Here is a 22,385-nt window from a genome sequence, read left to right on the forward strand (position 1 = left end):
CAGATTTTTATACTGTATCACCATCAATCATAAAATATATCTATCTTTGTCATAATATGCCTTGTTTTGAAATTATATTCTATTAATTTACATTAAATAATACATATTCCAATTTTCATATTTACTAAGTTCTCTAAATAGTAAAAAGTGTAATCATAAAAAGCCTGTAATTATATGTTTTTAGAACTGTGATTTTCAATTTCGATCGTGTTACAAAATTTAAGATTGCATTTATTCTTTTGTTTTGTTTATATTAGCTCTCGCAATTGTTTAAAATAATGATATAATTTTTTTTACTCTCTTGAAGTATAAATTTCTGAATACATCAGAAGTTTACAAAAGCATTAACTAATAATTTTTAAAAAAAAATTATTGACTTCAAATTAGTTAATGCAATTTTGGATCTCTTTGATTTTCCAGTTTACATTTAAAAAAAGACAATTTCTTGTTTATTTTGAATAAATATTGGGAGTTCTAAATCTTAAATTTTTTTAATTATATTTAGTAAAATTGTTTAGTCAGGTTTTTGCAACTAAGTGATGTTACTCAAAGTATTATTTTGGAATTTACAGGAAATGATGTCAAAAGATATGGCTAAAATAAATCGAGATATGCTAATGCTAAGGGATGATGAGGCTCCTAAAGTTGGAGCTAGCTTGAGCCAATCTAAACGAAGGAAGATTTCAATTGTTGACATTAAACCCAACATACCTAACCTGAATGTGAAACCTTGTTATGATTCCGATGAAGAAGAAAAAGGAGAAATTACAAAAATATTTCAAAATCTTGCAGGTTTAAAATCTCATGATGGATGTTATGTTCATCATAAGCTTTTGTACGAGCTTGAGGTCGAGATCTTTGCTCGTCTTCCATGCTTCGAATACTGGAAACTGCAGTTTCTTAACAAGAAACTTTTGCAGTTGTTAAAAAGTGGTGAAATTTTCAGGGTGAGACAAGAAAAGGGACTTGTGAAACCCTACGTGATTTTGCATTCAGGGGCTGGATCAAATTGGAAAATGTTTGATAAGGATTTTACAACCTTTCGGAGACTTCCTAAAGTTCCTTCTTCTGACTATTGCTTTTTCCACAGCGATAAGGAAACAATATGTGTGGGTACCCATCTAATTGTCATTGGAAGAGCAATAGAGGGAATTGTGGTGTTTCGCTACGAGTTAGAGAATCATAAGTGGTTCAAAGGTCCTTCAATGATCACACCGAGGGTCATGTACGGTTCTGCTAGCCATGGAAAAACCGCATTCTTTGCAGGAGGCATTCAAAAGGATGACAATGGGAACCATATTGTTGTGCGAACTGTAGAAAAGTATAATGCTGATGCACAAAGTTGGACTATAATTAATGGAATGCATAAAGCAAGGAAGTTCAGCTCAGGATGTTTCTTGCGTGGAAAATTTTATGTCCTCGGTGGCCGAGATGAGAATGATAAACACCTCACTTGTGGAGAAAGTTATGATGAGACCACAAAGTCTTGGGAGTTGATACCTGACATGTTAAAAGACATGACATTCCTTACGCCTTCCCAATCTCCGCCTCTTATAGCTGTGGTTGATGACAATCTATACATGTTGGAGACATCTTTGAACGAGCTTCGCGTATATGATATAAACACAAATATTTGGAAGAAACTTGGTGTTGTCCCTGTGAGCGCAAACACTACCTTTGGTTGGGGGACTGCGTTTAAATCGATGGGAGATAGACTTCTGGTTGTTGGAACTTCTCACTCTTGGCATATGAAAGCAGTAGTCTACTCATGCCGTCCTTCTCCAGACGTGGAAGAGCAGCATTGGGAAGAATTAAAATATTGGTGCAGTGGTGCTGAGCTCTCACAGTTTATTCATAACTGCTGTGTGATGTTTGCTTAAAGTTGTTTCCGAGGCAAACTTGTTTCTTATATGTGCTTTCAATAATTTTGTGGCTATTTGGACGCCCGAAACAATTAAAATTGTGGTTTTATGTTGTTTTTGTTTTCTGAATTATAGTTTTACATTTGGGATACAAATGTTGTTCTTTTTCGTTTATTTTAAGTGCATATATTTGTGCAAAAAAACATGGAGAAATTACATGTTTACCACTTTCATGGTACCACTTTTCATTTTTACCACCACAAAGGAGACATTTTCAAAAGTACATTCTTCATTAAGTGGCAAAAGACTCTTATGCCCTTGTTATTTATATATATAATAAATCATTATTTAAATTAAAAAAAAAAAATAAAAAATATTAAAAAATAATAAAAATAATAAAAATATAATAATAAATAACATTAAAAAAAATAAAAAAAATATAATATTTTTGAATTATACTTTTTCAAATTCGAACTTTTTATATATTTTTTTTTTGAAATTTTTTTTCGAATTTTTTTTTCAAATTTCTTTTTGAAAAACCAAAATTATGTTTGAAAATATTTTTTAAATTTTTTTATATATTTTTAAGTATTTATTTATATATTTATTAGAATCCTAAATTTCACATTCCAAAAACCCTACCCCACCCCTCAACTCTAAACCCTAAGTCTAGATTAGTTAACACTAGGGTATAATATCTTTTACCCTTCATTAAAAGTGAGGGTAAAAGTGGTTAGTGTAAACATGCAAAGTGGTACTATAAATGTGCTATTTGTGGCAATTTCCTAAAAACAAAGATTAATGTTGTCTACGTAATGCTTATTAAATTTTATTGTTTTGTTTTTCCCCTCTTTAGCCATTAATGTCACCTAATCATGTTCATTTAAAATCTCTATCATATTTCAGTTTGTTTTTCCAAACATTTAGGTTTAAAAAATTATATATCACATTGAAATCATATCTAATTTTTACTTGCTTGGTTTGGATAACTAGAATTTTCAGGTTATTTGGTTCTTAACCATAAACAATGGTTGTATTTTTTTTAAATAAAATTGCCTAGTTTATTTTACATGGTTAGACGATGGATTTACTAAAAACATAGATTGTACTAATTTAATGTTGGTAACAAAATTATTATATTTTATGTGAACCCAAATTGTATTATTTACACAGAGAAATTGCAAAATAATAGAGTTATAAATAATTAAAAATAAGAAAGCAACAGTTATGACAAAAAAAATTATTTTTCTATAAATAATGATAAGAAAAATGTTGTTATTTTTATAATATTATTCATTAGTTCGATATTAGTGGCTTGATCCCCGTAACTAGTTACAAGTTAATCCCAATTTGAAAATCCATGATCAACGATTTGACTTCACTATATATTGTTTCTTTGAAGCCGATTTAAGGAACTATTTGAAGCTATAGGGGCATCAGATTTTTCTTCGTAGAAGTGAAAATTGTGAGCTACTTAAAAGGGTATATGAGAAGCCGCAAAATATCTATTGCATTATAATAAAAAAAAATACTTTTTTATAACCTAAGAGTAACTAAATACAGTTTGGTTTGAATCAGGTTAATCATAGGGTGTTAAATTAATACTTGACTTTCTATTTCTAAAGTTTATGTGTTACATATACAAATCGACTTTGATCGAAGTAAAAAATAGACAAAGTGACTTTCATTATAACGGGAACGTAATCTTTTAATTTGAAATGTAACATTTTTATTTCACAAGTATTAAATTTGTTAGTTCTTTATTAATACATACATACATTTTAAAATTGCAATGAATTAAAATAAGTAAGCTAATTGAAAGCCAAAAAATATTCAAAAAAAGTATTTCTGTCAAAGTGATAAAAATTCTCAAACAATTAACAAAAAATTAGTCAAACCTGCAAAGAGTCACTAATTAGTAATTTTATGATGTATGGGAAAAACTTAAACAAACTAACACACGTTTAGTCAAAATCTCTAGAGAATTTATTACTTTGATTTAGGGTAGAAGGTTGAATAACCATATTGCATTACTATGGTAAGAAAATTAAACAAAAGATAATAATTATGGTAGAAAATTCAAAACATATATACTATAAATATATATCTGAGTAACTGAGTCAAGATTTCATATGTATCTTTTCATCTAACAATATATAATTGAGACTAAAGTGTGAGTTCAATAAAACATTTTCTGTAAGTTATTAAGGTACACATGCAGATTTTATAATAAATGTAATCACTAATTATAATAGTTCATACTCAGATTTTTATACTGTATCACCATCAATCATAAAATATATCTATCTTTGTTATAATATGCCTTGTTTTGAAATTATATTTTATTAATTTACATTAAATAATACATATTCCAATTTTCATATTTTCTAAGTTCTCTAAATAGTAAAAAGTGTAATCATAAAAAGCCTGCTATTATATATTTTTAGAACTGTGATTTTCCATTTCTATCGTGTTAATAAATTTAAGATCGCATTAATTCTTTTGTTTTTTTTATATTGGCTCTCGCAATTGTTTAAAATAATGATATAAGTTTTTTTTACTCTCTTGAAGTATCAATTTCTGAATACATCTGAAGTTTACAAAAGCATTAACTAATAATTTTTAAAAAAAAATTATTGACTTCAAATTAGTTAATGCAATTTTGGATCTCTTTGATTTTCCATTTTACATTTAAAAAAAGACAATTTCTTGTTTATTTTGAATAAATATTGGGAGTTCTAAATCTTAAATTTTTTAATTATATTTAGTAAAATTGTTTAGTCAGTTTTTTGCAACTAAGTGATGTTACTCAAAGTATTATTTTGGAATTTACAGGAAATTATGTCAAAAGATATGGCTAAAATAAATCGAGATATGCTAATGCTAAGGGATGATGAGGCTCCTAAAGTTGGAGCTAGCTTGAGCCAATCTAAACGAAGGAAGATTTCAATTGTTGGCATTAAACCCAACATACCTGACCTGAATGTGAAACCTTGTTATGATTTCGATGAAGAAGAAAAAGGAGAAATTACAAAAATATTTCAGAATCTTGCAGGTTTAAAATCTCATGATGGATGTTATGTTCATCATAAGCTTTTGTACGAGCTTGAGGTCGAGATCTTTGCTCGTCTTCCATGCTTCGAATACTGGAAACTGCAGTTTCTTAACAAGAAACTTTTGCAGTTGTTAAAAAGTGGTGAAATTTTCAGGGTGAGACAAGAAAATGGACTTGTGAAACCCTACGTGATTTTTCATTCAGGGGCTGGATCAAATTGGGAAATGTTTGATAAGGATTTTAAAACCTTTCGGAGACTTCCTAAAGTTCCTTCTTCTGACTATTGCTTTTTCCACAGCGATAAGGAAACAATATGTGTGGGTACCCATCTAATTGTCATTGGAAGAGCAATAGAGGGAATTGTGGTGTTTCGCTACGAGTTAGAGAATCACAAGTGGTTCAAAGGTCCTTCAATGATCACACCGAGGGTCATGTACGGTTCTGCTAGCCATGGAAAAACCGCATTCTTTGCAGGAGGCATTCAAAAGGATGACAATGGGAACCCTATTGTTGTGCGAACTGTAGAAAAGTATAATGATGATGCACAAAGTTGGACTATAATTAATGGATTGCATAAAGCAAGGAAGTTCAGCTCAGGATGTTTCTTGCGTGGAAAATTTTATGTCCTCGGTGGCCGAGATGAGAATGATAAACACCTCACTTGTGGAGAAAGTTATGATGAGACCACAAAGTCTTGGGAGTTGATACCTGACATGTTAAAAGACATGACATTCCTTACGCCTTCCCAATCTCCGCCTCTTATAGCTGTGGTTGATGACAATCTATACATGTTGGAGACATCTTTGAACGAGCTTCGCGTATATGATATAAACACAAATATTTGGAAGAAACTTGGTGTTGTCCCTGTGAGCGCAAACACTACCTTTGGTTGGGGGACTGCGTTTAAATCGATGGGAGATAGACTTCTGGTTGTTGGAACTTCTCACTCTTGGCATATGAAAGCAGTAGTCTACTCATGCCGTCCTTCTCCAGACGTGGAAGAGCAGCATTGGGAAGAATTAAAATATTGGTGCAGTGGTGCTGAGCTCTCACAGTTTATTCATAACTGCTGTGTGATGTTTGCTTAAAGTTGTTTCCGAGGCAAACTTGTTTCTTATATGTGCTTTCAATAATTTTGTGGCTATTTGGACGCCCGAAACAATTAAAATTGTGGTTTTATGTTGTTTTTGTTTTCTGAATTATAGTTTTGCATTTGGGATACAAATGTTGTTCTTTTTCGTTTATTTTAAGTGCATATGTTTGTGCAAAAAAACATGGGGAAATTACATGTTTACCACTTTCATGGTACCACTTTTCATTTTTACCACCACAAAGGAGACATTTTAAAAAAATACATTCTTCATTAAGTGGCAAAAGACTCTTACGCCCTTGTTATTTATATATATAATAAGTCATTATTTAAACTAAAAAAATAAAAAAATAAAAATAATAAAAAAATAATAATAAATAACATAAATAAAATTAAATACTTTTTCAAATTCGAACTTTTTTATACATTTTTTTTTGAAATTTTTTTTTCGAATTTTTTTTTCAAATTTCTTTTTGAAAAACCAAAATTATGTTTGAAAATATTTTTAAAATTTTTTTATATATTTTTAAGTATTTATTTATATATTTATTAGAATCTTAAATTTCACATTCCAAAAATCCTACCCCACCCCTCAACTCTAAACCCTAAGTCTAAATTAGTTAACCCTAGGGTATAATTGTCTTTTACCATTCATTAAAAGTGAAGGTAAAAGTGGTTAGTGTAAACATGCAAAGTGGTACTATGAATGTGCTATTTGTGGCAATTTCCCAAAAAAACAAAGATTAATGTTGTTTATGTAATGCTTATTAAATTTTATTGTTTTGTTTTTCCCCTCTTTAGCCACTAATGTCACCTAATCATGTTCATTTAAAATCTCTATCATATTTCAGTTTGTTTTTCCAAACATTTAGGTTTACAAAATTATATATCACATTGAAATCATATCTAATTTTTACTTGCTTGGTTTGGATAACTAGAATTTTCATGTTATTTGGTTTTTAACCATAAACAATGGTTGTATTTTTTTTTATATAAAATTACCTATTTTATTTTACATGGTTAGACGATGGATTTACTAAAAACATAGATTGTACTAATTTAATGTTGGTAACAAAATTATTATATTTTATGTGAACCCAAATTGTATTATTTACACAGAGTAATTGCAAAATAAAGGAGTTATAAATAATTAAAAATAAGAAAGCAACAGTTATGATAAAAAAAAATTATTTTTCTATAAATAATGATAAGAAAAATGTTGTTATTTTTATAATATTATTCATCAGTTCGATATTAGCGGCTTGATCCCCGTAACTAGTTACAAGATAATCCCAATTTGAAAATCCAAGATCAACGATTTGACTTCACTATATATTGTTTCTTTGAAGCCGACTTAAGGAACTATTTGAAGCTATAGGGGCATCACATTTTTCTTCGTAGAAGTGAAAATTGTGAGCTACTTAAAAGGGTATCTGAGAAGCCGCAAAATATCTATTGCATTATAATAAAAAAATACTTTTATATAACCTAAGAGTAATTAAATACAGTTTGGTTTGAATCAGGTTAATCATAGGGTGTTAAATTAATACTTGACTTTCTATTTCTAAAGTTTATGTGTTACATATACAAATCGACTTTGATCGAAGTAAAAAATAGATAAAGTGACTTTCATTATAACTGGAACATAATCTTTTAATTTGAAATGTAACATTTTTATTTCACAAGTATTAAATTTGTTAGTTCTTTATTAATGCATACATACATTTTAAAATTGCAATGAATTAAAATAAGTAAGCTAATTGAAAGCCAAAAAATATTCAAAAAAAGTATTTCTGTCAAAGTGATAAATATTCTCAAACAATTAACAAAAAATTAGTCAAACCTGCAAAGAGTCACTAATTAGTAGTTTTATGATGTATGGGAAAATCTTAAAAACTAACACACGTAACACGTTTAGTAAAAAATTCTAGAGAATTTATTATTTTGATTTATGGTAGAAGGTTGAATAACCATACTGCATTACTATGGTAAGAAAATTAAACAAAAGATAATAATTATGGTAGAAAATTCAAAACAGATATACTATAAATATATATCTGAGTAACTGAGTCAAGATTTCATATGTATCTTTTCATCTAACAATATATAATTGGGACTAAAGTGTGAGTTCAATAAAGCATTTTCTGTAAGATATAAAGGTACACATGCAAATTTTATAATAAACGTAATCACTAATTATAATAGTTCATACTCAGATTTTTATACTCTATCACCATCAATCATAAAATATATCTATCTTTGTCATAATATGCCTTGTTTTGAAATTATATTTTATTAATTTACATTAAATAATACATATTCCAATTTTCATATTTTCTAAGTTCTCTAAATAGTAAAAAGTGTAATCATAAAAAGCATGTAGTTATATGTTTTTAGAACTGTGATTTTCCATTTCTATCGTGTTACAAAATTTAAGATTGCATTTATTCTTTTGTTGCGTTTATATTAGCTCTCGCAATTGTTTAAAATAATGATATATTTTTTTTTACTCTCTTGAAGTATCAATTTCTGAATACATCAGAAGTTTACAAAAGCATTAACTAATAATTTTTTTAAAAAAATTATTGACTTCAAATTAGTTAATGCAATTTTGGATCTCTTTGATTATCCAGTTTACATTAAAAAAAAAGACAATTTCTTGTTTATTTTGAATAAATATTGGGAGTTCTAAATCTTAAATTTTTTAATTATATTTAGTAAAATTGTATAGTCAGTTTTTTGCAACTAAGTGATGTTACTCAAAGTATTATTTTGGAATTTACAGGAAATGATGTCAAAAGATATGGCTAAAATAAATCGAGATATGCTAATGATAAGGGATGATCAGGCTCCTAAAGTTGGAGCTAGCTTGAGCCAATCTAAACGAAGGAAGATTTCAATTGTTGGCATTAAACCCAACATACCTGACCTGAATGTGAAACCTTGTTATGATTCCGATGAAGAAGAAAAAGGAGAAATTACAAAAATATTTCAGAATCTTGCAGGTTTAAAATCTCATGATGGATGTTATGTTCATCATAAGCTTTTGTACGAGCTTGAGGTCGAGATGTTTGCTCGTCTTCCATGCTTCGAATACTGGAAACTGCAGTTTCTTAACAAGAAACTTTTACAGTTGTTAAAAAGTGGTGAAATTTTCAGGGTGAGACAAGAAAATGGACTTGTGAAACCCTACGTGATTTTGCATTCAGGGGCTGGATCAAATTGGGAAATGTTTGATAAGGATTTTAAAACCTTTCGGAGACTTCCTAAAGTTCCTTCTTCTGACTATTGCTTTTTCCACAGCGATAAGGAAACAATATGTGTGGGTACCCATCTAATTGTCATTGGAAGAGCAATAGAGGGAATTGTGGTGTTTCGCTACGAGTTAGAGAATCACAAGTGGTTCAAAGGTCCTTCAATGATCACACCGAGGGTCATGTACGGTTCTGCTAGCCATGGAAAAACCGCATTCTTTGCAGGAGGCATTCAAAAGGATGACAATGGGAACCCTATTGTTGTGCGAACTGTAGAAAAGTATAATGCTGATGCACAAAGTTGGACTATAATTAATGGAATGCATAAAGCAAGGAAGTTCAGCTCAGGATGTTTCTTGCGTGGAAAATTTTATGTCCTCGGTGGCCGAGATGAGAATGATAAACACCTCACTTGTGGAGAAAGTTATGATGAGACCACAAAGTCTTGGGAGGTTATACCTGACATGTTAAAAGACATGACATTCCTTACGCCTTCCCAATCTCCGCCTCTTATAGCTGTGGTTGATGACAATCTATACATGTTGGAGACATCTTTGAACGAGCTTCGCGTATATGATATAAACACAAATATTTGGAAGAAACTTGGTGTTGTCCCTGTGAGCGCAAACACTACCTTTGGTTGGGGGACTGCGTTTAAATCGATGAGAGATAGACTTCTGGTTGTTGGAACTTCTAACTCTTGGCATATGAAAGCAGTAGTCTACTCATGCCGTCCTACTCCAGACGTGGAAGAGCAGCATTGGGAAGAATTAAAATATTGGTGCAGTGGTGCTGAGCTCTCACAGTTTATTCATAACTGCTGTGTGATGTTTGCTTAAAGTTGTTTCCGAGGCAAACTTGTTTCTTATATGTGCTTTCAATAATTTTGTGGCTATTTGGACGCCCGAAACAATTAAAATTGTGGTTTTATATTGTTTTTGTTTTCTGAATTTTAGTTTTGCATTTGGGATACAAATGTTGTTCTTTTCGTTTATTTTAAGTGCATATGTTTGTGCAAAAAAACATGGGGAAATTACATGTTTACCACTTTCATGGTACCACTTTTCATTTTTACCACCACAAAGGAGACATTTTCAAAAGTACATTCTTCATTAAGTGGCAAAAGACTCTTATGCCTTTGTAATTTATATATATAATAAATCATCATTTAAAATAAAAAAATAAAAAAAATAATAATAAAAAAAAAATAATAAAAAATAATAAAAAAATAATAAAAAATAACAAAAATAAAAATAAAATTTAATATTTTCGAATTATACTTTTTAAAATTCGAACTTTTAATACATTTTCTTTTTTGAAATTTTTTTTTCAAATTTTTTTTCAAATTTCTTTTTGAAAAACCAAAATTATGTTTGAAAATATTTTTAAAAATTTTTTATATATTTTTAAGTATTTATTTATATATTTATTAGAATCTTAAATTTCACATTCCAAAAATCCTACCCCACCCCTCAACTCTAAATCCTAAGTCTAAATTAGTTAACCCTAGGGTATAATTGTCTTTTACCATTCATTAAAAGTGAGGGTAAAAGTGGTTAGTGTAAACATGCAAAGTGGTACTATGAATGTGCTATTTGTGGCAATTTCGCAAAAAAACAAAGATTAATGTTGTTTATGTAATGCTTATTAAATTTTATTGTTTTGTTTTTCCCCTCTTTAGCCACTAATGTCACCTAATCATGTTCATTTAAAATCTCTATCATATTTCAGTTTGTTTTTCCAAACATTTAGGTTTACAAAATTATATATCACATTGAAATCATATCTAATTTTTACTTGCTTGGTTTGGATAACTAGAATTTTCATGTTATTTGGTTTTTAACCATAAACAATGGTTGTATTTTTTTTATATAAAATTACCTATTTTATTTTACATGGTTAGACGATGGATTTACTAAAAACATAGATTGTACTAATTTAATGTTGGTAACAAAATTATTATATTTTATGTGAACCCAAATTGTATTATTTACACAGAGTAATTGCAAAATAAAGGAGTTATAAATAATTAAAAATAAGAAAGCAACAGTTATGACAAAAAAAAATTATTTTTCTATAAATAATGATAAGAAAAATGTTGTTATTTTTATAATATTATTCATCAGTTCGATATTAGTGGCTTGATCCCCGTAACTAGTTACAAGATAATCCCAATTTGAAAATCCATGATCAACGATTTGACTTCACTATATATTGTTTCTTTGAAGCCGACTTAAGGAACTATTTGAAGCTATAGGGGCATCAGATTTTTCTTCGTAGAAGTGAAAATTGTGAGCTACTTAAAAGGGTATCTGAGAAGCCGCAAAATATCTATTGCATTATAATAAAAAAATACTTTTATATAACCTAAGAGTAACTAAATACAGTTTGGTTTGAATCAGGTTAATCATAGGGTGTTAAATTAATACTTGACTTTCTATTTCTAAAGTTTATGTGTTACATATACAAATCGACTTTGATCGAAGTAAAAAATAGATAAAGTGACTTTCATTATAACTGGAACGTAATCTTTTAATTTGAAATGTAACATTTTTATTTCACAAGTATTAAATTTGTTAGTTCTTTATTAATGCATACATACATTTTAAAATTGCAATGAATTAAAATAAGTAAGCTAATTGAAAGCCAAAAAATATTCAAAAAAAGTATTTCTGTCAAAGTGATAAATATTCTCAAACAATTAACAAAAAATTAGTCAAACCTGCAAAGAGTCACTAATTAGTAGTTTTATGATGTATGGGAAAATCTTAAACAAACTAACACACGTTTAGTAAAAAACTCTAGAGAATTTATTACTTTGATTTATGGTAGAAGGTTGAATAACCATATTGCATTACTATGGTAAGAAAATTAAACAAAAGATAATAATTATGGTAGAAAATTCAAAACAGATATACTATAAATATATATCTGAGTAACTGAGTCAAGATTTCATATGTATCTTTTCATCTAACAATATATAATTGGGACTAAAGTGTGACTTCAATAAAGCATTTTCTGTAAGCTATTAAGGTACACATGCAAATTTTATAATAAACGTAATCACTAATTATAATAGTTCATACTCAGATTTATGTCCTCGGTGGCCGAGATGAGAATGATAAACACCTCACTTGTGGAGAAAGTTATGATGAGACCACAAAGTCTTGGGAGTTGATACCTGACATGTTAAAAGACATGACATTCCTTACGCCTTCCCAATCTCCGCCTCTTATAGCTGTGGTTGATGACAATCTATACATGTTGGAGACATCTTTGAACGAGCTTCGCGTATATGATATAAACACAAATATTTGGAAGAAACTTGGTGTTGTCCCTGTGAGCGCAAACACTACCTTTGGTTGGGGGACTGCGTTTAAATCGATGGAAGATAGACTTCTGGTTGTTGGAACTTCTAACTCTTGGCATATGAAAGCAGTAGTCTACTCATGCCGTCCTTCTCCAGACGTGGAAGAGCAGCATTGGGAAGAATTAAAATATTGGTGCAGTGGTGCTGAGCTCTCACAGTTTATTCATAACTGCTGTGTGATGTTTGCTTAAAGTTGTTTCCGAGGCAAACTTGTTTCTTATATGTGCTTTCAATAATTTTGTGGCTATTTGGACGCCCGAAACAATTAAAATTGTGGTTTTATGTTGTTTTTGTTTTCTGAATTATAGTTTTGCATTTGGGATACAAATGTTGTTCTTTTCGTTTATTTTAAGTGCATATGTTTGTGCAAAAAAACATGGGGAAATTACATGTTTACCACTTTCATGGTACCACTTTTCATTTTTACCACCACAAAGGAGACATTTTCAAAAATACATTCTTCATTAAGTGGCAAAAGACTCTTATGCCCTTGTTATTTATATATATAATAAATCATTATTTAAACTAAAAAAATAAAAAAATAAAAATAATAAAAAATAATAAAAAATAATAAAAAATAATAAAAAATAAAAAAAAAACAAAAATAAAAATAAAAAAAATAAAAAAAAATATAATATTTTTGAATTATACGTTTCAAATTCGAACTTTTTTATACATTTTTTTTTGAAATTTTTTTTTCGAATTTTTTTTTTTCAAATTTCTTTTTGAAAAACCAAAATTATGTTTGAAAATATTTTTAAAATTTTTTTTTATATTTTTAAGTATTTATTTATATATTTATTAGAATCCTAAATTTCACATTCCAAAAACCCTACCCCACCCCTCAACTCTAAACCCTAAGTCTAGATTAGTTAATCCTAGGGTATAATTGTCTTTTACCCTTCATTAAAAGTGAGGGTAAAAGTGGTTAGTGTAAACATGCAAAGTGGTACTATGAATGTGCTATTTGTAGCAATTTCCCAAAAAACAAGGATTAATGTTGTCTATGTAATGCTTATTAAATTTTATTGTTTTGTTTTTCCCCTCTTTAGCCATTAATGTCACCTAATCATGTTATTTTTAAATCTCTATCATATTTCAGTTTTTTTTCCAAACATTTAGGTTTACAAAATTATATATCACATTGAAATCATATCTAATTTTTACTTGCTTGGTTTGGATAACTAGAATTTTCAGGTTATTTGGTTCTTAACCATAAACAATGGTTGTATTTTTTTTAAATAAAATTGCCTAGTTTATTTTACATGGTTAGACGATGGATTTACTAAAAACATAGATTGTACTAATTTAATGTTGGTAACAAAATTATTATATTTTATGTGAACCCAAATTGTATTATTTACACAGAGAAATTGCAAAATAATGGAGTTATAAATAATTAAAAATAAGAAAGCAACAGTTATGACAAAAAAAATTATTTTTCTATAAATAATGATAAGAAAAATGTTGTTATTTTTATAATATTATTCATCAGTTCGATATTAGTGGCTTGATCCCCGTAACTAGTTACAAGATAATCCCAATTTGAAAATCCATGGTCAACGATTTGACTTCACTATATATTGTTTCTTTGAAGCCGTTTTAAGGAACTATTTGAAGCTATAGGGGCATCAGATTTTTCTTCGTAGAAGTGAAAATTGTGAGCTACTTAAAAGGGTATCTGAGAAGCCGCAAAATATCTATTGCATTATAATAAAAAAATACTTTTTTATAAGCTAAGAGTAACTAAATACAGTTTGGTTTGAATCAGGTTAATCATAGGGTGTTAAATTAATACTTGACTTTCTATTTCTAAAGTTTATGTGTTACATATACAAATCGACTTTGATCGAAGTAAAAAATAGACAAAGTGACTTTCATTATAATGGGAACGTAATCTTTTAATTTGAAATGTAACCTTTTTATTTCACAAGTATTAAATTTGTTAGTTCTTTATTAATGCATACATACATTTTAAAATTGCAATGAATTAAAATAAGTAAGCTAATTGAAAGCCAAAAATATTCAAAAAAAATATTTCTGTCAAAGTGATAAATATTCTCAAACAATTAACAAAAAATTAGTCAAACCTGAAAAAAGTCACTAATTAGTAATTTTATGATGTATGGGACAAACTTAAACAAACTAACACACATTTAGTCAAAATCTCTAGAGAATTTATTACTTTGATTTATGGTAGAAGGTTGAATAACCATATTGCATTACTATGGTAAGAAAATTAAACAAAAGATAATAATTATGGTAAAAAATTCAAAACAGATATACTATAAATATATATCTGAATAACTAAGTCAAGATTCCATATGTATCTTTTCATCTAACAATATATAATTGGGAGTAAAGTGTGAGTTCAATAAAGCATTTTCTGTAAGCTATTAAGGTACACATGCAAATTTTATAATAAACGTAATCACTAATTATAATAGTTCATACTCAGATTTTTATACTGTATCACCATCAATCATAAAATATATCTATCTTTGTCATAATATGCCTTGTTTTGAAATTATATTTTATTAATTTACATTAAATAATACATATTCCAATTTTCATATTTTCTAAGTTCTCTAAATAGTAAAAAGTGTAATCATAAAAAGCCTGCAATTATATGTTTTTAGAACTGTGATTTTCCATTTCTATCGTGTTAATAAATTTAAGATCGCATTTATTCTTTTGTTTTTTTATATTAGCTCTCGCAATTGTTTAAAATAATGATATAAGTTTTTTTTACTCTCTTGAAGTATCAATTTCTGAATACATCTGAAGTTTACAAAAGCATTAACTAATAATTTTAAAAAAAAAATTATTGACTTCAAATTAGTTAATGCAATTTTGGATCTCTTTGATTTTCCAGTTTACATTTAAAAAAAGACAATTTCCTGTTTATTTTGAATAAATACTGGGAGTTCTAAATCTTAATTTTTTTAATTATATTTAGTAAAATTGTTTAGTCAGTTTTTTGCAACTAAGTGATGTTACTCAAAGTATTATTTTGGAATTTACAGGAAATGATGTCAAAAGATATGGCTAAAATAAATCGAGATATGCTAATGCTAAGGGATGATGAGGCTCCTAAAGTTGGAGCTAGCTTGAGCCAATCTAAACGAACGAAGATTTCAATTGTTGGCATTAAACCCAACATACCTGACCTGAATGTGAAACCTTGTTATGATTCCGATGAAGAAGAAAAAGGAGAAATTACAAAAATATTTCAGAATCTTGCAGGTTTAAAATCTCATGATGGATGTTATGTTCATCATAAGCTTTTGTACAAGCTTGAGGTCGAGATCTTTGCTCGTCTTCCATGCTTCGAATACTGGAAACTGCAGTTTCTTAACAAGAAACTTTTGCAGTTGTTAAAAAGTGGTGAAATTTTCAGGGTGAGACAAGAAAAGAGACTTGTGAAACCCTACGTGATTTTGCATTCAGGGGTTGGATCAAATTGGGAAATGTTTGATAAGGATTTTAAAACCTTTTGGAGACTTCCTAAAGTTCATTCTTCTGACTATTGCTTTTTCCACACCGATAAGGAAACAATATGTGTGGGTACCCATCTAATTGTCATTGGAAGAGCAATAGAGGGAATTGTGGTGTTTCGCTACGAGTTAGAGAATCACAAGTGGTTCAAAGGTCCTTCAATGATCACACCGAGGGTCATGTACGGTTCTGCTAGCCATGGAAAAACCGCATTCTTTGCAGGAGGCATTCAAAAGGATGACAATGGGAACCCTATTGTTGTGCGAACTGTAGAAAAGTATAATGCTGATGCACAAAGTTGGACTATAATTAATGGAATGCATAAAGCAAGGAAGTTCAGCTCAGGATGTTTCTTGCGTGGAAAATTTTATGTCCTCGGTGGCCGAGATGAGAATGATAAACACCTCACTTGTGGAGAAAGTTATGATGAGACCACAAAGTCTTGGGAGTTGATACCTGACATGTTAAAAGACATGACGTTCCATACGCCTTCCCAATCTCCGCCTCTTATAGCTGTGGTTGATGACAATCTATACATATTGGAGACATTTTTGAACGAGCTTCGCGTATATGATATAAACACAAATATTTGGAAGAAACTTGGTGTTGTCCCTGTGAGCGCAAACACTACCTTTGGATGGGGGACTGCGTTTAAATCGATGGGAGATAGACTTCTGGTTGTTGGAACTTCTCACTCTTGGCATATGAAAGCAGTAGTCTACTCATGCCGTCCTTCTCCAGAGTGGAAGAGCAGCATTGGGAAGAATTAAAATATTAGTGCAGTGGTGCTGAGCTCTCACAGTTTATTCATAACTGCTGTGTGATATTTGCTTAAAGTTGTTTCCGAGGCAAACTTGTTTCGTATTTATGCTTTCAATAATTTTGTGGCTATTTGGACGCCCGAAACAATTAAAATTGTGGTTTTATGTTGTTTTTGTTTTCTGAATTTTAGTTTTGCATTTGGGATACAAATGTTGTTCTTTTTTCGTTTATTTTAAGTGCATATGTTTGTGCAAAAAAACATGGGGAAATTACTTGTTTACCACTTTCATGGTACCACTTTTTATTTTTACCACCACAAATGAGACATTTTCAAAAGTACATTCTTCATTAAGTGGCAAAAGACTCTTATGCCCTTGTTATTTATATATATAATAAATCATTATTTAAATTAAAAAATTAAAAAATAAAAAATAATAAAAAATAATAAAAAAATAATAAAAAATAACATAAACAAAAATAAAATAAAAATAAAAAAATATATATAATATTTTTGAATTATACTTTTTCAAATTCGAACTTTTTTATACATTTTTTTTTTGAAATTTTTTACCTAGATTATTCTTAAGATATCTACTTGTATGTTTATACCCCTTGTTCACGCAGTTGTATAAACTCAAACGATCAATATGACAATAATACATACTTTTATATACCAGTAATTATCATATATTGCTCTTATTCAATTTTCACTTAGTTATTGGACACGTTAGTATCGACCATAATTCTAAATTCAGAGGGGATTTTGAGATCCATCACATCACTGTGGACAAGGTAATATCATGTCCATGTGATTATTATCATATTTGGTGTGTGCGTGTGTGTGGTATTCTGTAATGTGAGATGTACATTATCTTTAACTGCATGCAGCAACCCGAGAACAACGTCTAACTGAGATCATTGGAAATGATTTGGAAGGCACGACGCACCGACTTTATACAATAGAAAACAACAAACCTGGTTCATCTTTTGCTCCTGATTCAATTAATTGAGATCTTGAGATGTATATTCTATAATAAGAACTTCTATTGGTTCAGACTCTCAATATTTTGCATCTGGATCGAATTTTTGGGCCTATAAATGAAGTTTGTAGTGCAGAGAATAACATTGAATAGTGAAGCAATGGTAAATATTGAAATCATTATTAATATTCAAACTTCCTCAACTTCAAAGGTCTTTTCTTTTTACTCAAAAAAAATATCCAAATTGGTTTTGCTGAAATCTAAGCAATCATTTGTGTTTTCCTCAGACTGAAAAAAGAAGAACAGTGATGTCTCATCTATGATGTCACATTCACACCCAAAGCGTCTCTTAAGATCAGAAACTTTTTACTCATTATTAATATTCATTAAACGAATCATCTGAAGATCATCTGAAAATGCATTAAACGAATCAGTGAAGACCATAGTCACCTAACTCAGTAGAGAACTCACGATGAACATCATCATCTTCTTCTTCTTCTTCTTCTTCTCCACCGTTTAGCTCTGAGATTGACTCTCCCACTTTAGCCTGGCTTGCTTGCGGTGCAATCATTTGGTTAACTCCATGAACAACAATCCATTCGTTGGCGTACAGATCGGGAAAGATGAGTGGGACTCCATTGAGAAGAAGAAAATCACCAGACCAAGAAAGCTCAATCTCATAACCTTTGAGAGCAGCTTGCAAGATGGATCCTTCCCACGCAAGTTTCTCAAGATCTTTCCACGAGAGAAGCCGCTTGATGACATGTCCCCTGAAGATAGTAGCGTAATCGGAGAAGTTGCTGACGGAAAACGCTTCGTCGATGGGAGCGAAGACTGTGAGCTTCGTGTCGTTCCCAGGAGAGATCTCGAGCTGTAGAGCGAGAAACGTAGCCATGATCACGAAACCTCTCGAAAGTAACAAACTCGAAGCCGACTCGAAGATGTTGAAGCAATTAACCGGTTTAGACTTAACCGGTGAGCTAGGGGCTGAGCTAGGGATAGGAATCGGAATCGAATCGATTGATTCAGCAGGAGATGAGATAGTGTTTGCGATCGATGGTGGAGTAATGATCGGCGGTGAGAAAAACTCGTCGGAACTGTAAATCACGACGTAACCGTCGTCGAAGAGAGGCGAATCTTGGACTAGGACGCCGTTGATCGAAAGATTCACTCGGCCAGATCGCGATGAGTTCGTGACGGTTAGAGAGGAATTAGATCTGAGAGTGGGGAGTTTCGCGCCGTGAGGAAGGTTCGTTAGGGTTTCTCCGGGGAGCCTCGTCGGAGAGAGGTGGTACTTGATCGAGAGAAGCGAAGGCTGTCCAGAGGCGGAGAAAGCTTGATCGGAAGGAGCGAAGATGGTGAGTTCTTGCCAATCATCTAGGCGCAGATCTTTGTCGGCGATCTTTAGAGTGAGTCCCATGGAGAAGTAGCCGGAATCGCAGAGGACTTCGACGGCGGCGGAGATAGATGTCAGAGAAGCATCGGAAACTGAAACGAGATAGAGAGATAGGAGAAAGAAGGAACTCAGAAGCTTCGACGCCATTGATGCCGTTCTTTGAGCTCGATCTCTCTCACTCTATCTTGTTCAAGAAATTATTGTTTCACAGAAAAGCCGTTGCAGGGGAGTCCATCCTGTAAGGGGCGGGAAATATGTGGGCTTAGTTACTGGGCTTTCTTCTTTTGGGCCCATTTTATGTACGATAATCTTAAGAAACTCCTTTTGAGAAATTGTCAACTAATGATGCTCTGAACCAATAGGAGCCCAATAAGTTTTGGCTTGGGTAAAAAACAAAAAAGTTAATGTGTAGTTTCTTTCCTTTTTTCTAATCTTTTTCGCTTGTCTAATCTAATGTATATCTTCTCATACGTTCTAAACTTCAAACACTAATTGAACTTTATGATATAACAAATAGTTTGGATTTCCAAAACAACAAAGTTGATATGGCCGAGTTGGTCTAAGGCGCCAGATTAAGGTTCTGGTCCGAAAGGGCGTGGGTTCAAATCCCACTGTCAACATCTATTTTTATTTAATTTTTCGTTTTTACATGCTGACGTCGTATACTCTCACCTTATCATCTAAAGTTTTAGCATCATGGGACCCGCATTATTCGATGACGTGGAATTTTATTGGTCACTGAGACGAAACGATAAGGAGCCGAGGCAAGAGGGTTCAGTCTTCTTCTTCATCCTCACAAAAAAAAACCCTAACGTCTGTTAGCAATGGCGATTGCAACATCCATGAGTTTGAATCTAATTGGAGCATTCAAAGGCCTATCCCTCTCTTCAACCTCGTCTTTCCTAAGAGGCGATTTGAATCTAAACCCAAAAACCTCCTTCACTGTGACACTCCCTTTGGAAAAACTCCAAGCTCCGGTTCCATTGACGATTGAATCTGCGCACAAGAAAGGAGCCGGTAGTACTAAGAACGGTCGTGATTCTCCGGGACAAAGACTCGGCGTCAAGATTTACGGTGACCAAGTCGCTAAACCAGGGGCCATCATCGTTCGTCAACGTGGCACTAAGGTAACTCTGAGAACACGAAAGTTTAGAACTTTATAAGATCTTATTGCAGATTATTCATGGGTTTTGGCTTGTGTTTAGGAATCAACTATCTTTTTTTTTTGAGGAGATTGATTCTTGAAATGATATTCTAGAACTCGAAACTGCAGAATCTAGAAGCTCTTATCTTGTAGGATTATGCTTGTGTTTGTGTTTGTGTTTGTGTTTGTGTTTGAAGAGCAATATTGATTCATTGGAATGATGTTTTGTAATGCAGTTCCATGCTGGAAAGAACGTTGGGATTGGTAAAGATCATACCATCTTCTCTTTAATCGATGGGTTAGTCAAGTTCGAGAAGTTTGGTCCCGACAGGAAGAAGGTAAGTCTATGATCATTGTCCATTAGGTGTCTTAATCTTCTTTGGTTTCAAAAATAGGAATGTTTTCTGTTTGCAGATTAGTGTGTACCCAAGGGAAATTGTGCCAGAGAATCCCAACAGTTACAGGGCAAGAAAGAGAGAAGCTTTTAGAGTGCAAAGGGAGAAGAAGAAGGCCAGACGCGAGAACTACACTTACACACTTCCTACCCCTGAGCTTGTTCTTGCATCTGCTGCGGTCGATGATGAGGAAACCAATGCCGATTGCTGAAAATCAAATGTGAAGCTTTCTTTAATGTTTAGTCTTTGTTTATGATCATTTTCCCTTTGCTGATTTACAAAGAGGCTTTGTTTCAAAGGTCCAAGAGTTGTTGAACGTGTCCAACTCAAACCTCGCTTTTGTCAAATTGAGTTTAAAGCCTTCGGATTTTATCCAACCCGAGCCACCACGAGGGTAATCTTATTGATTATTGTTCATTAGCCAAATCATTTCTAGCAAAGTTATATTGTTAAAGTAAACAATACTGAGCCATTGATTGTTTAAACCTTTAAAGGATGAGAGATAGGTGTTTGGTGAATTAAGATTCCTAACCAAACCATACGAAAATTAGTTGAATTTCTTACCATCTACAGAGCTAAAAATTTTATGGGCCTTTTTAGACCAAAATTAATGGGATTTAACTCGAGGCCCTTTACAATGGATTCTTTTTTTTTTTTTTTTTGACAACTACAATGGATTCAATTAGAGAATGTTAAATTTTGAGGAATTAAAATTTATTTTTTACATCAAATTGTTCGATCATTTTTGTTTAGTTTACATAAATCATATCCATCTTTATTCTATCATATGGATCATTTGTGTTATCCTTAAGCCATGTTTCCCCAGCTTAAGCTCGGAATTTTCTCACAAATACACAGATATGGCTTACATATACTGAATAACACTAACGAAAAATTTGGTCACAACTTTAATATCTTTAGATCAGTAATTAAAAGAAGGAACAAAGAAAGAAGTAAGACGAGTCATAAAACAAAGCTTTACTACTAAACCCATCTAGCACAAACAAAGGCTAGCACATGAGTGTAATATTTTGAGCTAAAGCTAAGCATAAACATGGACGTTGAGAACGACTAGGAAGAGGATGAGAAAGAGACCGTAGAGAACGGTGTGGACGAAAATAGAAGCTACCGTCGTCTTCATGTTCATGAAACCTACCGGAGATTCTTTCCCAGGAAACTGCAGTATCAGTCCCGGCGATAGAAACGCGAATAGAGCCGAAGCTATCAACGGTGCTGCCCAATCATGCATATCTTCGTAAAACGATTAAAGGACCAGAGCAAGTAACCAGAGAAAGAGAGTAAGAAGAAGAAAGTGGAAACTTGGTTGTGGAATAATTGAGAGAATGGGAGGTTTCAACGTGAAGAGAATGAGAATCCAATAAAGTCTATTTCTTTTTCATTTAAAGGAAGAGAGAGACTTTGTGGTATGGTTGCTTTAGTGGAGTTATCTTAGCAAGGAGCCAAGCAATACAATTGAGATAAGTGCGTTTACTTCTTTATTTTCACGAGTTATATGACTTACGACCACATAGTAACGCAAAAACGACCAGACAAACTCACATGAATAATGATTTTAATC

The 22,385-nt window shown here is 31.3% G+C and overlaps 7 protein-coding genes and 1 non-coding gene across 10 annotated transcripts; 6 read left to right on the top strand and 2 right to left on the bottom strand.

The window, feature by feature from the left end:
* The first annotated feature begins 524 nt into the window (after positions 1-524).
* Positions 525-2,238, top strand: LOC117133478 (F-box/kelch-repeat protein At3g27150-like). Its single transcript, XM_033289798.1, has one exon. It carries the CDS (start codon positions 540-542, stop codon positions 1,878-1,880), a length of 1,341 nt encoding a protein of 446 aa, XP_033145689.1. The 5' UTR covers positions 525-539; the 3' UTR covers positions 1,881-2,238.
* Positions 2,239-2,425: 187 nt separating this feature from the next.
* On the top strand, positions 2,426-6,399 carry LOC117133479 (F-box/kelch-repeat protein At3g27150-like). Its single transcript, XM_033289799.1, has one exon. The coding sequence runs from the start codon at positions 4,665-4,667 to the stop codon at positions 6,003-6,005; it is 1,341 nt and encodes a 446-aa protein (XP_033145690.1). The 5' UTR covers positions 2,426-4,664; the 3' UTR covers positions 6,006-6,399.
* A 1,524-nt stretch (positions 6,400-7,923) lies between these two features.
* On the top strand, positions 7,924-10,512 carry LOC117133480 (F-box/kelch-repeat protein At3g27150-like). The gene has a single exon (XM_033289800.1). It carries the CDS (start codon positions 8,760-8,762, stop codon positions 10,098-10,100), a length of 1,341 nt encoding a protein of 446 aa, XP_033145691.1. The 5' UTR covers positions 7,924-8,759; the 3' UTR covers positions 10,101-10,512.
* A 2,860-nt stretch (positions 10,513-13,372) lies between these two features.
* Positions 13,373-17,394, top strand: LOC103864193 (F-box/kelch-repeat protein At3g27150-like). Its single transcript, XM_018658329.2, has one exon. The coding sequence runs from the start codon at positions 15,625-15,627 to the stop codon at positions 16,897-16,899; it is 1,275 nt and encodes a 424-aa protein (XP_018513845.2). The 5' UTR covers positions 13,373-15,624; the 3' UTR covers positions 16,900-17,394.
* Positions 17,395-17,788: 394 nt separating this feature from the next.
* Positions 17,789-19,798, bottom strand: LOC103864038 (putative fasciclin-like arabinogalactan protein 20). Of its 3 annotated transcripts, none has more exons than XM_033289807.1 (2): positions 18,264-19,798; positions 17,789-17,800 (listed from the first exon to the last, which is right to left on the bottom strand). In XM_033289807.1, exon 1 carries the CDS (start codon positions 19,412-19,414, stop codon positions 18,302-18,304), a length of 1,113 nt encoding a protein of 370 aa, XP_033145698.1. In that variant the 5' UTR covers positions 19,415-19,798; the 3' UTR covers positions 17,789-17,800; positions 18,264-18,301. The 3 variants fall into 3 exon arrangements, with proteins under 3 accessions (XP_033145698.1, XP_033145700.1, XP_033145699.1); XM_033289809.1 differs by lacking the exon at positions 17,789-17,800 and having other exon boundaries at positions 18,033-19,216; positions 19,331-19,798; XM_033289808.1 differs by lacking the exon at positions 17,789-17,800 and having other exon boundaries at positions 18,033-19,209; positions 19,324-19,798.
* An 8-nt stretch (positions 19,799-19,806) lies between these two features.
* TRNAL-AAG lies at positions 19,807-19,887 on the top strand. The gene has a single exon. It is a non-coding gene; the product is annotated as a tRNA-Leu (tRNA).
* Positions 19,888-20,030: 143 nt separating this feature from the next.
* Positions 20,031-21,223, top strand: ARP1 (50S ribosomal protein L27, chloroplastic). The gene is made up of 3 exons (XM_009141803.3): positions 20,031-20,394; positions 20,648-20,749; positions 20,826-21,223. Exons 1-3 carry the CDS (start codon positions 20,092-20,094, stop codon positions 21,015-21,017), a joined length of 597 nt encoding a protein of 198 aa, XP_009140051.1. The 5' UTR covers positions 20,031-20,091; the 3' UTR covers positions 21,018-21,223.
* A 434-nt stretch (positions 21,224-21,657) lies between these two features.
* On the bottom strand, positions 21,658-22,147 carry LOC103864040. Its single transcript, XM_009141804.3, has one exon. It carries the CDS (start codon positions 22,053-22,055, stop codon positions 21,849-21,851), a length of 207 nt encoding a protein of 68 aa, XP_009140052.1. The 5' UTR covers positions 22,056-22,147; the 3' UTR covers positions 21,658-21,848.
* Between the last annotated feature and the right edge of the window lie 238 nt (positions 22,148-22,385).

Source organism: Brassica rapa, chromosome A04 (assembly GCF_000309985.2).
Source record: "Brassica rapa cultivar Chiifu-401-42 chromosome A04, CAAS_Brap_v3.01, whole genome shotgun sequence".
In the NCBI taxonomy this organism is placed as follows: Eukaryota; Viridiplantae; Streptophyta; class Magnoliopsida; order Brassicales; family Brassicaceae; genus Brassica; species Brassica rapa.

Bases quoted from the DNA above. Each gene is read 5' to 3' on its own strand.
- LOC117133478 (XM_033289798.1), top strand. From the start codon at position 540: ATGTTACTCAAAGTATTATTTTGGAATTTACAGGAAATGATGTCAAAA.
- LOC117133479 (XM_033289799.1), top strand. From the start codon at position 4,665: ATGTTACTCAAAGTATTATTTTGGAATTTACAGGAAATTATGTCAAAA.
- LOC117133480 (XM_033289800.1), top strand. From the start codon at position 8,760: ATGTTACTCAAAGTATTATTTTGGAATTTACAGGAAATGATGTCAAAA.
- LOC103864193 (XM_018658329.2), top strand. From the start codon at position 15,625: ATGTTACTCAAAGTATTATTTTGGAATTTACAGGAAATGATGTCAAAA.
- LOC103864038 (XM_033289807.1), bottom strand. From the start codon at position 19,414: ATGGCGTCGAAGCTTCTGAGTTCCTTCTTTCTCCTATCTCTCTATCTC.
- ARP1 (XM_009141803.3), top strand. From the start codon at position 20,092: ATGGCGATTGCAACATCCATGAGTTTGAATCTAATTGGAGCATTCAAA. The intron at 20,395-20,647 runs GTAACTCTGAGA...TTTGTAATGCAG, and splicing joins TTCGTCAACGTGGCACTAAG to TTCCATGCTGGAAAGAACGT. The intron at 20,750-20,825 runs GTAAGTCTATGA...TTCTGTTTGCAG, and splicing joins TTGGTCCCGACAGGAAGAAG to ATTAGTGTGTACCCAAGGGA.
- LOC103864040 (XM_009141804.3), bottom strand. From the start codon at position 22,055: ATGCATGATTGGGCAGCACCGTTGATAGCTTCGGCTCTATTCGCGTTT.